At 46.5% G+C, this 17,448-nt stretch overlaps 1 protein-coding gene across 5 annotated transcripts in view; it reads right to left on the bottom strand.

Annotated features, from left to right (window-relative positions):
• Positions 1-16,834, bottom strand: part of CARD19 (caspase recruitment domain family member 19) — a 69,210-nt gene extending 52,376 nt beyond the window's left edge. Inside the window, exon 1 of one of the 5 annotated variants that reach the window (XM_059715401.1) lies at positions 16,664-16,834. In XM_059715401.1, coding sequence (XP_059571384.1) covers positions 16,664-16,682 — 19 coding nt within the window. In that variant the 5' untranslated portion in view covers positions 16,683-16,834. Of the gene's footprint in view, positions 1-2,830; positions 3,301-3,473; positions 3,671-16,663 lie in introns of those variants that run through there. The other 4 variants (XM_059715400.1, XM_014596582.3, XM_014596583.3 and 1 more) reach the window with 4 other exon arrangements.
• Between the last annotated feature and the right edge of the window lie 614 nt (positions 16,835-17,448).

Raw genomic sequence — 17,448 nt, 5'->3', positions numbered from 1 at the left:
ATGTGGTATCTATTGTTATACATGTGTTATCAGTTCCAGAGCCCTCATATCAAGGGCACAATGATTATTTATCCCCATCAAGGAAACAGGAAATGTTTTGATGTGCACCCTCAGTGGGTCAAGGACTCAGATTGGATTGGCACAGATATGCTGAAAAGACTAATTATGCTAAGCAATAAAAATCAGAGTGTAACATTAACAGGCTCGCAGAAGTCTCCTGTCTACATACTTACCAGTTCCTGGCTGGTTTCTGTGGGATTACACGAGTGCTATACAGTACAGTACAGAAACCCTAACCTTGACCGCTACATTGACTGCTTCAGGGAAAGAATGAACAACGAAATAATCAGCAACACACGCCACCACCACAACCTCTCTCTACCAGAGAAAAAGGCCATAGAATCTCTAAGATCTAACCACCAAGTAGTAATAAAACCAGCAGATAAAGGAGGAGCCATAGTCATCCTAAACTGTGAGGATTACATAAAGGAAGCCAAGAGACAGCTCTCTGACACCACCTACTACAAAGAACTACAAGAAGATCCTACTTCCCTTTTCACCAAAAAACTCAACAATACCATCAAATCATTTCCATCAAGACTACAAGAAAAACTACAGACCTTGATCCCCCCGCTACCTAACCCGGGGACTTTTTACATGTTCCCTAAAATCCACAAACAAGGGAACCCTGGCAGACCTATCATATCCAACCATGGGACCCTAACTGAGGAAATATCAGGTTTCGTTGAATCAATCCTAAAACCGCTTGTCACCCACAGAGCAAGTTTTGTACAAGACACTACAGACTTCCTATGGACACTTAAAAACATAGACCACTTTCCCAGCAACACACTCCTAGCCACCATGGACATTACCAGCCTATATACCAACATCCCACACCAGGATGGCATCCAAGCCTGCCTTACATATCTACAGGAACAAGATTACAACTCAGAATACAGACCCAAAGATATTACTGACCTTATACACTTCATCCTTACACACAACAATTTCACTTTTAATAATCAACACTTCCTCCAGATGATGGGAACAGCTATGGGCACTAAAATGGCCCCACAGTATGCCAACCTTTTTATGAACCACCTGGAAGAAGACTTCCTCAAGAACTGCACCATCAAACCCTTGCTATTCTTAAGATACATCGATGACATCTTCACCATTTGGACTGAGAACCTGCAATCTCTGATTGAATTCCATCAGAAATTCAACAATCACCATCCCTCCATCCGACTTTCTTTAGAATACTCCAGCACCAACATCTCCTTTTTAGACACAAGGATCAGTATCCAGAAGGGTAAAATACAGACCACAGTATACAAGAAACCCACAGACCAACATACATATCTGCACAGAATCAGCAATCACCCTAAACACGCCAAAAAAGCTGTGATATACAGCCAAGCCCTCAGATACCACTGCATCTGTACTGAAGAGAACACCTGGGATCGCCACCTCACCAATCTTAAAAAGGCTTTCACCCAACAAGGACACTCGTCCAGAGAGATAGGTCGCACGTTTGAAAAAGCCACCCGGATACCACGTGAAGAACTGTTGCAGTACAGAAGAAAACCCCACCACAAATCACACACTGCTGGTTATGACATAGCACCCCTCCCTTGAACCTGTACAGAAAATCCTCAAAAAATTGCAACCCATACTAGAAAGAGACCCTATTATTAAAAAGATCTTCCCAGAGCCACCCATCCTAGCCTTCAAACAAGCACCGAACCTCGCCAACCTCATCACCAGAAGCAAACTTTCTCAACCCCAGAACACACCAAAAGGATCCAGACCGTGCCAGGACAAGAAATACAAAACCTGCCAACACATCTCCACCACCCCCACTATTACTACACCCCACAACAGAGCCATCAGCATCCCTGGATCTTACAGCTGCACCTCCAGAAATGTAATATACCTCATCCAATGCACCAAATGAAATATACGTAGGAGAGACCAAACAACAACTGCGCACCAGAATGAACGCACACCGGAAATCCATCAAAGACAGAAATACCCAATTACTAGCGGGGGCACATTTCTCACAGGAGGGCCACTCTCTCTCCAATCTCTCAGTCCTGATCCTCGACGGAAACTTACACAACACTTCCCAGAGACGAGCCTATGAGCTCCATTTCATCGACCTCCTGGATGCTATAGATCAGGGACTAAACATAGACAGTGGGTTTTTGATACATTACAATCTGCCTGGCAACTGACTCCCCAGCCCAGCCCCTGGCTTCTTGACTTTTCATTCCATCCAGGAAGAGCACGCACCAACTGCTGACACTTCCTTAGCCTGACGAAGGGATTTTGAACCCGAAAGCTTGCTTAATAACTATTCTCCAACCATTTGGGTTGGTCTAATAAAAGATATCAAATTCACCCAAGGAACCTTGTCTGCCTCATACAGTACTTCAGGCTCACGACTAGATGTTAGGACTGAAGCTGTGGAACCTATTGCTCTATGTAGCCAGGCAAAGGCCTGTATGCTGCTGTGCCCGACTGTATGACTACAGTGTTTTATTATTCAGATTTGAGTGTAGTTTAAAAAGCGTATCTTAAGGCAGCATAAAGCAGTTCTAATTAGCATTCAGGATCTCCTTTACAAAAGTATTTTGTGTTATGCAGTACTTCCGCTCTACAAATTTCAACATAAATACTGGTTTTACATAAAATCTGATGATGACTCAGAAGCAGGCTATGACTCACAACCTAATTAATCCCAACTTTAAGGTTTCTGCACTTAAGGTGGCCCGTTTTTGCAGTTAGTAAAAGTTTTTTATACACCCCATAAGCAAATGAGCACCTCTAGTAAATGAATGCAAGCCCCACTTGATCCACGAAATAACACGACCAGACTAAAGCGGGGAACGGCGCTGGCGCTGTGCACCATTCCTCGCAACCCGGTGATTTTTCAACTGAAAAATCTCTCGACGCCGCCGGTCCTGACACTGTCTCACAGGCAAAACCTTGCGCTGCCATCCCTGGGGAAGCCCGGACGGACTCAGCCCGAGACTAACTTTAGGATTAGAAAAAAGAAAAGAAAACGGGGAGCCCCGTGTCTCGGATGTCTGGGGAAAAAACACTAATGCGCAGCGCCAAGGGCTCCGAGCGGAAAGCCGGGGTGGGCTGGGATCGGCGGCCCCGGGGCAGGAGCCGCCCAGGGCGGGCCAGACCGCGACCGGGACCGGGACCGCGTCTAGGACCAGGAGGAACCAAGTCTGTGCTCCCGGGACGCGCCGGGACAGGCCCAACCGGGCCGCGCCGCCAGCGCCATTGTCCGCGCGCTCCTGGCGGCTCCCGGTTCCGGCAGCGCCCAGCTCCCTCCCTCCCTCCCTCCCTCCCGCGCCGAGCCCCGGCCCGCGCGCGGCCCCCCCGAGCCGGGCAGGCGCAGGCGGGGCCGGGCGCCATCCCCTCAGGAGGCGGCGGCGGGGGAGCGGCCCACTGACCTGGCATGATGGCGGCCCGCGCGGGATCTCCCTGGCTGTGCGGCCGCCCTGCCCTTCCCTGCCCGCGCGGGCTCGGCTTGGCTCGGCTCGGCTCCGCTCCGCTCTGCTCGCAGCCTGGCGCCGCCCGCCGCTCCCGCCCCGAGCGGCCCAGGGCGAGGGGAGGCCGCGGGTCGGGGCCGGGCCGTGCAGGGCGTTACCGGCCCCGGGCCCAGAGCCCGTGATGGCAGCGCACACACCTGAAGCCCCAGGTCCGGGCGGGCACGGCGACAGCGCCGTCCTGCAGCCCCGGGTGAAACCCACGCGGGCCCCTGTTGGGCTTCAAGCCTGATTAACCGGCCATAACCTGTGACCAGCCGCACGGTCGGTTGAGCGATCGCTCCTTTTATCGTGCCAGAAGCCACAAGATTATTCCACAAAAACGTGGAATAACTTTGGCCCTGGTCCCTAGCATGGGGGCACCAGCGGTCGATCGCCAACCTGGTGGGGTCTCCCCGTGGCAGATCACCCATCCCAGAAGCGCCAGCAGCAAACCTGCAAGTGCTGCCAGTGCTTCTCTTGGCGCCCCACGCCCTGGCCGGAAAGGGCCAATCTTGGGGGTGGCGGCAAGTGCCCCCCTATGCATCGCCTATGTGTATGCGGCAGCCTTGGTGGTGGGGAGTAGTGACTGCAACCACAGATGCCGGCAGGTGTGGAGGGTGGGGGTGGCAAGTAACAATCAGTGACCAAGCACACACCACCCGCGGGGGTTGGAGGGCAATTGGCGACTGCCTGCAGGCGCCGGCAGCAGTATCGACAGCAGCCAACTTCGGGGTGCATATACACCCATGTGCACCCCTATGCGCTGCCAATGGTCCCTAGCACACCATTAACTGACCAGGTGGCGACATGCGCCCCACAGCTGGGAGCCCCGGTCAGCTGACAGGAGCTTGCTCCTTATGGGTGTAGAGGGAGGCAGGGATCATGATCCCCCTGCACCAGCAAGGTTGTAATGGGATCTGATGTGGGATCAGATGCAAGCACATCTGGAGAGGCGCAAATAGTCCTGCTGACTTCATGAGACTCCCCATGCCAGTAAGCCATACTCACTGGGAGAAGCACATCTTGAATCAAATGACCATTAAGGTGCATGGACCAGCAGCTTGTCCACCTTCTCCCTAGGATGCAGGGTGCCCTAGAAAGATTCCCATGGCAGAGAACTGCCTGCATATTTCCTATCCCTATCCAACTCAAGCAGCAATATTTTAGGTGACCCAAAAGCTTCTCAAGCAACTCCCAGCTATGAAGTTGGTGTAATAAAAAAATATTACCAAATAAATCTTGCTTCTTGCTTTCTCCTGCAGCATAATGGTTACAACAGTAAAACACTATAATACTATTCAGGACAACACCTAGAGATGCACTAATCTTTTCAAAATCTAAGGATTTCACAAATGCATTGCTCATTTATATTTTGCATTGATCTCAGTTGGAAAAATGAAAATATGCAATGGTTGCCCTTCCAAGGTTCCCGTTGTGCCTTTGGTCATTCTGACTAGCTCAGAGTGTTTGCTGAATCATTCTCGCTGCTTATGGTGCCCGCCCTGAGGTGAGTGAGTTCTAGCACACAGACAGCAATGCCATACCCCTCCTACCACACAGACGATCACCGAAACTACCTTCAGGATGTACCAATCCTGCAAACAATGAATATAAGACTTCCAAAAGTGCTGAGCATCTCATTGTGACAAACAAGGTTAACATTTTAACAACTCAAATCTCAACATGCTCAACTCCTGAAAATGTGGCCCTTATACATGGTCATTCGGATGAGCTGACCTTCCTAGAAACTTGATTACCAGGAAAATAATCTGGCAAACTTCTTCCAACAGCATAATTTGCTGTTTTGCCTGTTTAGTTGTGTGTATAGCAATTTCTTGGTCTCAGGGTTTAATCATTAACTTACTTGCTAATCAACATCAGTAACACTTTATTTTTTGAGATAAATTAATCTACAGTTCTTGGTATTTGCACTGTACCTCTGGCATGGACATATGATGCCAATCCTACTATTTCACCTTAAGGACTACTGACATTTATTTTGGAGCTAGCCTCAACCAAAGGCATTCTGTGTGGGAAGCTGATCTGCTTATAGTCTTGAGTTGTGAAACACAAAACAAAGATCTATTTTGTGTGTGTGTATACATACAAGAGATACAAAGCACTGATTATCTTCACTGGTGCTGAGGAGAACTGGTGGCTGTTTCAGTTAGAACTGTCTTTAGAGAACAAGCATAAGCATGAAGTTTCTTGTTTTGTAGCCTATTGCAGGAGTGGCCAACCTGTGGCACAGGCATAGGCGGAGGGAGAGAAATTTGGGGGCTAAGTGCTGGGAGGGAGGGTTGGGAGGCTATGGCAAATTTTGGGGTGGCTACCCCTGGGAAGAGCCAAGCGCTGCCCTGGCCAAAGCCGGAAGCAGCAGCCCGCCCTGCCCGGTGCAGATCTGTGGGCACATGGCCCCTGTGCCTCCTAGGGTGCGCATAGCAGCAGGAGCCATCCCACCCCCCAGATGAGACACTTGCGGCTCAGTCCCATGCCCTGCCGGCTGTGCAGCGCCTGCGCCAGCTCCACATCCACTCCCTCCCCACCCCTTCTGCAGCTGCTAGAAGCCCATGGCTGGGCTGCCTTCTGGTCCTACTGCTGCCCCACGTTAACCCCCCCTTCTGCACACCTCGCTCACGCCCTCGTGCGCAGGAGGGCGTCGCAGCCAGCACACACAGTTTCCAGGCAGGACCACTGCTGCCATTCTACAGCCACCAAGGGACCTGCTTGGCTGCCCCAGCCTCCAGCGGCTCCTCCTCCTGTCCCTGCTGCAGCGCTCGCTCGGGGTTCAGGTAGGGAATGGCAGCGGTGGGAGGAAAACTGAAGCTGGGCAGGAGTGCGGAGCGTGGGGCTGGGAGGAGTGGGGAGCCCAAGACCTTCACCCAAAGGGCCAGAGGAAGCGTGGAGCTTGGGTGGGCAGAGTGTGGATATGAGGGAGGGTAGAGGGAGGTGTGGACCCCCCCCCCACACACACACACTCTCTCCATGGTGCACAGCCCTGCTGCTGGCAGTGGGCCCTTGGGGAGCTCATGGCCCTCACAGGCACTGGCACCCAGCAGTATGTGGCACCAGCCAGTTCTTGGAGCTGCACATAGCAGCAAGGAGTAGGTCCAGGCCAGCCCGCCTGGATCATGCGGAGCTCACGTGCAGCTCCGAGGACTGGGGGGAAGCCCCGTGTGATGAAGCTGGCAGCCTTCCCTGCTCCCTGCCACCATGTGCCACTCACGGGACTCCACCAGAAGTGGAGGGGAGCTCTGTCCCCTGCTTCCCAGTGGAGTCCTGGCAACTGCACGTGGCAGCAGGGAGCAGGGAAGGCAGGTGGGGGTCATAGGTGGACTAATGTACAAGCCAGCTGGGCCTGGGCCCAGGGGCCTCTGCCTGAGTGCAGACAAAACCGACAGCCAGGCCAGGCCAGGCATGCGTAATGTGGTGAACCCTGGTTGCTGGGCGCAAACACAAATTAATCAGGATAAAAATATTCTTGAAGTAAAATTAAAATCTATTATAGTAGATGTTTGACGTCTAGTATATGATTTGGTGTTTTTCTGGTTCCAAGAAGGCAACTCCCTGTCCCAAAAGGAGTACTTCAGGGGGTAAGGGGAAGGACTTCCAGCAGCAAAGGTCAGGGGTTAGGGACAGGACTTCTGGTCCCAAGATGCCAACGAGGGGCAGGGCACCTGTCGAGGGGAGGGGCTACCCTTGCAGCCCTCAACAGCTCGCCTAAACTCATTAAGCAGCCCTCCAGGCAAAATAATTGCCTGTCCCGTTGTCTAGTTCCATTGTCTTTGGAGCCCCCCTTCAGGAAGTTGAATCCTTGCTATTAAATCCCTCCTCAGTCTTCTCTTTTCCAGAGTAAATAAACCCGGTTCCCTCAGCCTCTCCTCAGAAGTCATGTGCCCCAGTCCCATAACCATGTGTGTTGCCCTCTGCTGGACTCTCTCCAATTTGCCCACATCCTTTCTGTACTGGGGAGCCCCAAACTGGACACAGGACTCCAGATGTGGCCTCATCAGTGCCAAATAGACGGGAATAATCACTTTCCTTGATCTGCTGGCAACGCTCCTACCAGTGCAGCTCAGTATGCCATCTTGGCAACAAGGGCACACTGTTGGCTCATATTCAACTTATTGTCCACTGTAACCAGGTCCTTTTCTGCAGAGCTGCTGCCTAACCAGTCAGCCCCCAGCCTGTACTCATGCATGGGATTGTTCCATCCTAAATGTAGGATTTTGCACTTCTCCTTATTGAACCTCATGAGATTTCTTTGGGTCCACAGGATAGGTAAAATTCACAGATAGGTAGAATGGGGTTATCAGAGATACAGTATACTGTAGCATACTGCCACAGCCAGAGTTCACATTTGTAAGCATAGAAGGATTTCAGATCTCCCAGCTTTTAAGGCATAGACCACAACTGTGGGAGTTAAAGAATTAACTCCACTAGCAATGGTCATATTCACACTATTTTATAGCACGTACTTCCAGAGATCCCATACTCTACCTTGTAGGAGGCAAAATACACATTAGCCAATGCTAGATTTGTACTACTTCTTCCCTTCAGAGCTTCCCTACAAAAAGTAAATTGGGAAGCAGTGAGATGGCTTTTGTTCACTATCTTCATTAATGGCCTGGAAGATGGCGCACAGCACACCCTCAGCAAGTTTGCAGATGGCACCAAGCCAAGGGAAGTAGTAGATACGCTGGAGGGTAGGACTAGGCTTCAGAGAGAGCTAAACAAGGATGACACCAACTAATGTAGCTTAACTTTGAAAACAGCACTTGCCATGTCTACAGAGGGAAATCTGATGGCTTGCCACTCTGTTGGAGAGAGCGCACAAACCTTTACAAAGGCATAATGTCAGAGCAATCTAAAGGACTGGCACGTAGAAGACTAATTTGCCAAGTAATTAATTATTTAGGTTGTTTAAGTAGAATTTTCTCTCTGCATCTGACATACGTTTTCAGTTCTCTTTACGGTAGTGAAAAGTTAAATCTTTAAATTTATATATAAATAAGTTTTACGGGCCATTTAATTTGTTCATTTAGAGTATAAATTCTGTATTGCAAAATTAATCACCATTTTAAGCAATTAATTGTGCAATTTGTAATAAATTATGTGTGGAAAGGAAAATAATGTTAAGTGTTCAGAACACAATTTCTGTATTTTTCTATTTTGCATGCGTAATTTATATTTGAATGCACAATTTGTTTTAATCATGCAGTTAGGAAAGTGGCTTTATTTATGTGCAACAAGGACACACAAGACAAATCTGACAGCTATATTTTTCAAAACTAAGAAGAAAGGACTAACATCTCTAAATTAAAAGAATGAGGTTCAAATGAAGCTCCTAATTAAATATGGATATATTAGCTTTATGAAGCAGCAAGCATGAGGAAATCTGTGTCATTTAAAAGTTCCCTTTAGCACAAAATACCAGGAGCATTTAATTAATCAGCAAAGTGGAAAGGAAAAACTGACATACTTAAAAACAAGTTTTGCAAAAAAGCAATGCCAGAGCTCAGGTTTACTCTGTGATCAAGAATGAGCTACATTGCTTACTGCTGTGTATTTCTAATTGCCAAACCTAGGTCAAGAAAATGTAATATTTTGAAAATGAAGATTTCCAGCGTGCTTTACAGGAAAGCTTTTAAAGTGATGGCTTGTGTTAAAAACAGAAAAATAAAATATTGATATATAAAGAAAGGAGTTAAAACAGGCAGATATGGCCACAGACTTCTTCCTTTATGCCTCAAGACATCTAGTCCATCATGTTAAATAACATAAAGGTCTGAGGGGCACCCAATGATATCTGCAAGTTATCTCAGTATTCTGCGAGGCTCTAAAATCTGTTTTTCACATAATTTACCCTTTACAAATAACAATTTAATAACATTTATTTTTATAATCAACCGGCTTTCTTAAATAACATACCTGCAAAAAATCTAGTGGCAAGATGCCCTTAAAGGAAAACTACAGCATGGGTTAACACTAGTTAACATGACAGAAATTTTACAGTATCTGAAGAATGGACAACTTTACCCAGAACGGTTGAGAAGACTATACCATTGTAATGGCAAAACTAGATATAATAAAATGTTCGCTCGCATACTCTGAGAGATCAGGACCTGGCAGTTGTCTGGGAAGCTTATATTTGTGTCTGCCCATTAAGAGAGAACCCAAGAAACAGCCAAGAAGTATTCTCTCTGTGGTCCTGTCACCATCTTTTTTTCCCCTCACACTTCCAATCTGCTGTCTGGTGACATGAAAGTAAAATGGGTTGTGCTGCTTATGGCCTTCCTAACTGATGCATTTAATAGCATTTGACCTATTTACTAGAGCTGTGCGAAGCTTTGGTCCCTGATTCGATTTGGTGGCTGAATCTCTGAATCTGAATTGAATCAGAGGACCCTTTAATCTCTCCGAAACAAACTGGAACCCTCCAAATTGATTTGGAGAAATTCAGAAAGATTTGACAGTTTGGACATAGACACAGCTTTAAATGTTTTTTCTACATACCTCTAGGTACCAGGTGGGTTGTCAGTGCCGTGATGCTGAGGCAGATGGAGCATCCCACAGGAGTGAGGGGGGCTCCCCAGCGTGCTCGGCAGCAAACCCAGAAGTGGATCTGAAGCACTTCTGGTCCACTTCTGGGTCCTCTGGGGAGCACACGGGGGACCCCCCCACCTGTCACACCCCCTCCCCCCCCCACCTCCCTAGCTCAGTGACTGGTGCTTCCTGGGTCAGGGGGGGCACCCAGAATCGCCCCACAGCTTATCGCTGAGCTGGAGGGGACGCGGAGGGGCCCCACTGCGCACTCTCCGGTGGAAGTGAACTGCCACTGAGCACATGGAGGGCCCCGCCGCACTCCTGTGGGATGCTCCATCCATCCCACCATCATAGCATTCATGAGCCACGCTAGTACATCGAGGTACATAGAAAAAACATTTAAAGCTGTGCCTATGGCCAACAGTTGAATCACTGTCCCTGATTTGGGCCGAATCCAAATCCAAATGGAATAGGGCTCACGTCGCGCTCCCCGAATATTTACATGCTAAAAGTAATATGACCATCAGGACCTGAATACAAACTATGCTTGTGGCATTGTATCAGCAGACCTCCCTCTTTCTATGGGGAGCTGAAAGATCCAAATACCACTGGAATAAATGAAACTCAGTGGCCTTGGATTGGTCCCATTGCTTTATGCAGTACATTTTGTTTGCACTACTACGTGCAGTTTTAAGCAGTTGCAGTCCACAGCTAAATACAGGAGTGGCCAACTTGAGAATTCATAGTTGTTAGGGGCTAGAAGGGGCCTTATAGATCATTGGGTCCAGCTCCCCTGCACATGGGCAGGAAAGACTGCTGGGATCAAATGATCCCAGCAAGATGGGCATCAAGATTTTTTTTTGAAGATTGCCAGGGTTGGTGATTGTACCACTTCTGGGGGAAGGCTGTTCCAAACCCTCGGCATTCAGCTTGTAAAGAAGTTTTTCCTTATGTCTAGCCTGAAATGATTTTCAATCAGTTTGTGCCTGTTATTTTTGTCCTCCCCTGGGGGCCTTGGTGAATAGATGCTCCCCCAAACCCTGATGTAGACCCATAATATACTTACGTTCTTCAGGCTACCGGGGTCCAAACTGCTTATACGTGACCAAAAGAAATATTTTTACTAAAGCTAGGTACCTCCATGATTAGGTTGCTACATATTAAAGAATGATACATATTTAGGTACCTATTTTCATACATTCAGATAGGGGTGTCCTTTGGCACCTCAAAAAACAATGATGGTGGATGGCAGGGAGGGTTTGACAGAGGATAGATGACGCTAGACCTGCCCTATACATATACGTTCCCTCTAAAGCATCCACTCCAGCCACTGTTGGGTACAGGCTCCTGGACCACTGGTCTGACCCACTATAGCATTTCTTATGTCTTTATGTATACTTATAAAAATAAAAGGCCTTCTCTGCACTATACAAGTTGTGAACAAGAATCCCATGGTCCTGAATCACCTACATGAAGAGGTTTAGCTGAATTTTGTCTCATCTGTAGTTTTGCAAAATATTTAAACAACTTGCTTAACAAGGGGCTTTCTTCTGGTTCCGTCATAGATGACTGGCATTGTTTTTATTTTTATATTTCCTCTTTCAAGATTGCCAGACGATTGAAAAATACCAGCTATGCCGATTTGTATGTCTGATACATTGGTATTTTTTATACTTCCACTTTTAAGAAAAGTAGATTTGGGTTACCCGAATCCCATGAACCTGTATATTGCAAACAAGTCAGACAAAGAGGGATATATGAAATGATATGCAGAGCTTGTTCCATTTCAATTGCTGTAGCACTACAATAGACCAAGGAGTATATGTCAGTATAACTTATGCTACCATTGGTTACAGTCTGTATAGTCCTTAATCAGTAAACTAAATGAACTACATCAGGTTTGTCTTCCAGGCCTTTCTTTGCATTAGAAACAACTCATGGTCAACACAACTCAAAGTTGCAAACTATACATTCCTCAGCGTTTGGGATGTTTATATTGGAGAATAAGATTCATACCCATCTTCCCTTCTGAACTGCCCATTTTGAGAGATTCTTCCTGGATAGAAGGACACCTATAAGGAAGGACAAAATTCTGGATCTGGTTACGCATCTCTAGTAGAACAAGGGAAGTGATAATTCCCCTCTATTCAGCACTGGTGAGGGCACATCTGGAGTACTGTATTCAATTTTGGGCCCTCACTACAGAAAGAAAAAGAACAAATTAGAGGGCAACAAAAATGGTTATGGGGCTGGGACATATGAGGGTGGTTCCAAAGAGGATGGAGCTACACTGATCTCAGTAGTGACAGATGACAGAACAAGGAGCAATGGTCTCAAGTTGCAGCAAGGGAAGTTTAGATTATATATTACGAAAAACTTTATCACTAGGAAGATAGTAAAGTACTGGAACAGGTTACCCAGAAAGGTTGTGGAATCTTCATCCTTGGAGGTTTTTAAGACCCAGCTAGACAAAGCTTTGGCTGGGATGATCTAGTTAGGGATGGTCATGCTTTGCGCAGATGGTTGGACTAAATGACCTCCTGAATTTCCTTCCAACCCGAATTTTGAGCTACAGAGTTCACATTCCACTTACACTGCCATGGAGCTGGGAAGAACTTCACCACTATAAGGATCCCTCTATGAAGTTACCTGCAGGTACCTCTAGGTCTGCACCTGGCCTGAGAATGGAGTAGTCACTGTGAATGGCTTTACTGATGTTTCATGGTCTTGTAAGAAAAATAAGTACTCCCCCAACAGATCCTAACTCAGCTCCTAAAGGGATGCCCGATGCCCAGACTAGCTGCTTGTGCTATAGGGGCAAGATTTGGGCAATGGAAGCAGGACTATCGGCAGAGCTGGTCCAAGGGTAATTAGCGCCCTAGGCGTACTATATGCCTCGGCACCCCCACCACTTCCAGAATATCTTTTAGAATGACATTGCCAGCGCTATGCTCTTGTCATAAGTCCGCGTGAGAGTTGAAAAGGTTGGAGCTGCAAGGACAGCACGAGAGAGCCATGAGGTGCACTTAAAGCCATGTCTAATCCCTTGATGTAGCTATGTGGAGGTAACCAGGAGTTCTAGCTGTGATGGTGGTCTATTCTAGTGATCTTTCCTTCGAGGTCTTTTCAGAGGTCTTACTCCCCTTACCAAACCAAAGGTCTTAGACCAAGCTGGAGCTGTAGCCAGCCAAGTCTGTTATTTAGAATGATGTTCCTGTTATTTTGTTCTGCATATAATTTGGCGCTCCCCAAATTTTGGTACCCTAGGCAACCACCTAGTTCACCTAATGGTTGGACTGGCCCCGATTATTGGAAGATTGTTTCAGGATCACTTTCCAGCTTTTCATTTTCTCGCTCTCACTCTCTAATGTGACTTTGCTTCTCAGGTGAGAAAGGAGCTTTTTATTGTGGCACACACTTCTACCAGAAAGGGGAGTTGCAATTCAATGTACCAGACACTTCTACCTGCTTTTCTGAGTAAATGATTTTCAGAGTGAATGACAGCACTTCTGCAAGTCAAGTCCTCATAAAGTGTCAACAGTAGAAAAATTGAAACATACAAAACAAAACAAAAAAAATCACTAAGCACTTCTGAAAAAGTCTTGTTCCTTACCTCAACATCTTTGTATTATAAATGTATAATACAGCATTTGCTAAACTATTTCTGTTTCTTTTTGTTTTAGAAATGCAACATTGTAGAGAAGTTTCATTTAAATATTTTTATATTGAAAACATTGTGAAATATTATAAAGTAGTTGATGAGTTTGTTTGGGTAGGCAAACAGAAGTGTAGATGTCATGAATATACAGCATCTAACTAAAGAAATCCTTATTTTTAATTGTATAAACATGGATTTGAAAAATCCAGATTTCATTTTGCTCTTAATTATGACTGCGCACATTGGCATTGATCCTGTCTGGATCAAATGCAGGTTTTGATGCTGATTTTAGTAGCAGCATAAATAAATTCTGACTAGAAGGAAGTGATTTCATGGTCCCTGTAGAGTAATTTTTAGGAGGGATTGCATGTATATGTTCAAACGTTATGGCTTTAGGTGCTGCATAGTAGGCCTGTGTAAAGTGGCTAGTATTTGCTTCGGATTTGGCCAATTCAGGGGACAGCGATTCGATTCAGCGATTTGAATCACTGTCCTGAATCGATTCAGCCAAATCTGATTTGGAGATTTGGCTGCTGCTGAATCAGCTGAATCACACAGGCCCCATCCCCTACCTGTTCTTCCAGCTCGCCCGGCCCCAGCTAGCTCCCGGCTCTTTGAAAAACAGCAAAAAAGCTTGGTACTTACCGGGTGCTGCCAGGTGGGGGGCGATCCCTGCTGCCCCCCACTGCCCCAGGCTGCCACAAGCCCCCCATCCTTCGCCTGCTTTTCCAGCCCCTGCATGGATGCCCCACCCACCCCAGCTCCTGGCCCTTTAAAAAAACAAAAGACCCCACTCACTAGCTCCTGCCAGGTGGGGGGGGTGGGGTGGTAATCTCTGCCATCCCGCACTGCCCCACACTGTGTAAGGAGCTCTGTCACAAACCTCCAGAAGCCCTGAGGCTGCTGCAGCAGCCGGCAAGTTTGGGGTTTTTTGTGCTTTTTTTTTAAAGGGCTGAGAGCTGGGGTGGGAGGGGCAGCCATGGCAGGAGGGGGAGGGGGGGGCTGGGAGAGCATGTGGGGGATGGGGGTTCATGGCAGAGCCTCCCCATGCAGTGTGGGGCAGCAGGGATCACCTCCCCCGCCTGCCAGCAGCTGATGAGTGGGGGCTTTTTTTTAAACACCCAGGAACTGGGGCAAGTGGGGCAGCCATGGGAGGGGCCTGGGGGAAGTGGGCAGGGGTCAAGGTGCTCAGGGGGGCTGCAAGAGCAGGCAGGTGTCTCCTCCCCCCTCCTCCAACCTCTCCTCCCCCATCCCCTACTTACAAGCTTGAAGTCCGGTTCCAGCTCCCTGCTGCAGCCAGCGGGGACTTCCCGAATCACTGAAGCTCTCTGAATCTTTTCCGAATCGATTCAGAGAGCTTCAAGTTGATTTGGACCTTTTAATTGGCCCCCTGATTCAATTTGGATTTGAGATTCAGCTGCCGAATTGGGCCAAATCTCCCCCTAATCAAATCAGCACCCGAAGCTTCGCACAGCCCTACTGCATAGTATCATAACATAATCGCAGGCTTTGATTTTATTATGGTTTCACACAATTAAAAGCCTGCCACAATGTTTTGTATTCATAACACTAAGTCTGCTAAAAGCAGGATTAAAAAAATATCACTAATAGAATTCAAACTGCAAATATGCCAACTTCAGTGTGCACATAGAAGTTTCCAAATCAGTTTGAAATATCCTTCAAAATTTCAAAACAACCTGGATGAAATGGAAAGAACAGAACTTTTTAAAATATAAGCAGCATCTATTGCTATAATATTGCAAGACCCGGTTACAGGTATTTTGACTGCCATGCCAACAAAAAGGATGACAGTATTGAAGGTGAATACATCCTTTCTTCCCATCCTGCATATAGTACATTCTCCATGCTGTTTACAGTCTGCCATTTCAGCTTAGAAGCACGCATGAGTTTTTGTATAGCTAAGCACAGCTACTAAAATGTAAAATGTTAGTGAGCTATATTAGGGATGTAGTTTGCATTGGTCAGTCAAAATGAGTCATACGCCAGATAGAGACAAGCCTAGATACAGATGGGTGGAACTGTGATATGGCACATATTTGGCAGAAGCAAGGCACTGTTAACCCCTCCCAGAGCCAGATCTATGACATTCAAAGAGCATAAGCAGATATGGAGTATGCATTTGCAGTATTAGTGCAAGTGCCACTACAAAGCCATTAGAGCCTATGAAGTGAATAATGCTTATTTTCAAAACTTATCAAGAGCTGCAATTTCCAAATCACTTGCTCCCTGCTGATGGCAGGCAGTGAAGGGAAGTCCAATTATTTTCCAGGGCTGTGATTCATCTTCAATTTTTATTTCTTAATTCGGCAAACAATCCAAATGACCTGCCAAACAACATGCTCTATTTTCCATAGTATCTGTTTAAAGGACAAGCAGACCCATTTTCCAACTAGCTATTCTGGACAGATTACTATTTTCCCCCTTCCAGTGATGCAGGCATGCTTCTTGAATTTGATTATTTTATTTAATTTTGCCCCTGTCACCTGGAATCAGAATGAGAACATGCTTCAAACTATCTGGTAAGTATTAAGCAACAACTGCAAGATTTCCTTCTTTTTTTCCTCCCAGGCTGTGAAGCGCTAGATCACGTTAGGAATAAACTAAATCCCTGCAGCGCAGGAAGTTTCTTTAATGTAATTTTTCTTTCTGCTAGGAAAACAGAATAAGCACTACAGCTGTTTAAAGGAGAGTATCACATGAAAACTCCCTGCTAGAAGTTTTAGCTAGCAATTTGTAAAACCGACTCCAAGAAGAAATCTCAGACTTCATCAAGCAACAAACCATTCCTTAGTCCAAGCCCTTGCCGCTCCTTTATTTATTCAGGACTTTGTGTTGCTGCATCAGTGATCTAATGAAATATACCCCCACTTAAATGCGTATCACTTACATGTCCTGTAGAGCATCATCCATAGGTTTCACAATGTTTTTGTTTTGTCCAAAGTATGTAAAACAGACGGCTGAAAAAGTTGCCACCCAGCTTCGATGAACAAAGGTCACGAAGTTAATAAAGTGAAAGTAAAATCAGCAGGAGCCACGTATGGTTTTGTGTGACCAGCAGAGGCCTCTCTTGTGTGCTGAGATGAGAAAATGCCAGTGGAGGAAATTACTTCAAGGGGAGAAGTCTATCAGAGTTTTGCCATTGATTTTAACAGGCTCACAGCAAGAAAGCAAGGATCCCAAGATCCTTTATATTGGGAGTACTTGGGACTGGATTTTATATGGATCATGCCATTACTATTATGATCTTCCTTCACTGTTTATTTACAAGAGATGAGCCAAAATAAAATCTTGATCCAAACACTTTCAGATTCTGAAGTTTTGTTTCAGATTCAAATTTGATCCTGGTACATTTCTCTGTTAAAAGCAAACCAGGCTCCGAGGTGAACACTTCAGACTTGGGAAAGGCTGCATGTGGACCTTAAATCTGTCATCAATAATCCTTCCATTCAAGGATGATCCCTAACACAGTTCATTGATAGGGCTTGAGGCAATTTAAGAGTCCAATCCTTGAGCCACAGATCCCTCGACAGAACTTGCAGATCTTTCCTGAGGGAGGAGCAGAAGTCCCCTTAACTCTGCACCAATCTCTGTTTTGCAGCCATGTATTATTATATATGCCAATGATATAAAGTGCTCTGGTTCTGCCAAAGTTGCTAAACAGCAATATTTTCC

Source organism: Alligator mississippiensis, chromosome 12, assembly GCF_030867095.1.
Source record: "Alligator mississippiensis isolate rAllMis1 chromosome 12, rAllMis1, whole genome shotgun sequence".
Taxonomy (NCBI): domain Eukaryota; kingdom Metazoa; phylum Chordata; order Crocodylia; family Alligatoridae; genus Alligator; species Alligator mississippiensis.
Note: the sequence above shows the minus strand (reverse complement) of the source record. Positions and strands in the feature narration are given on the sequence as shown.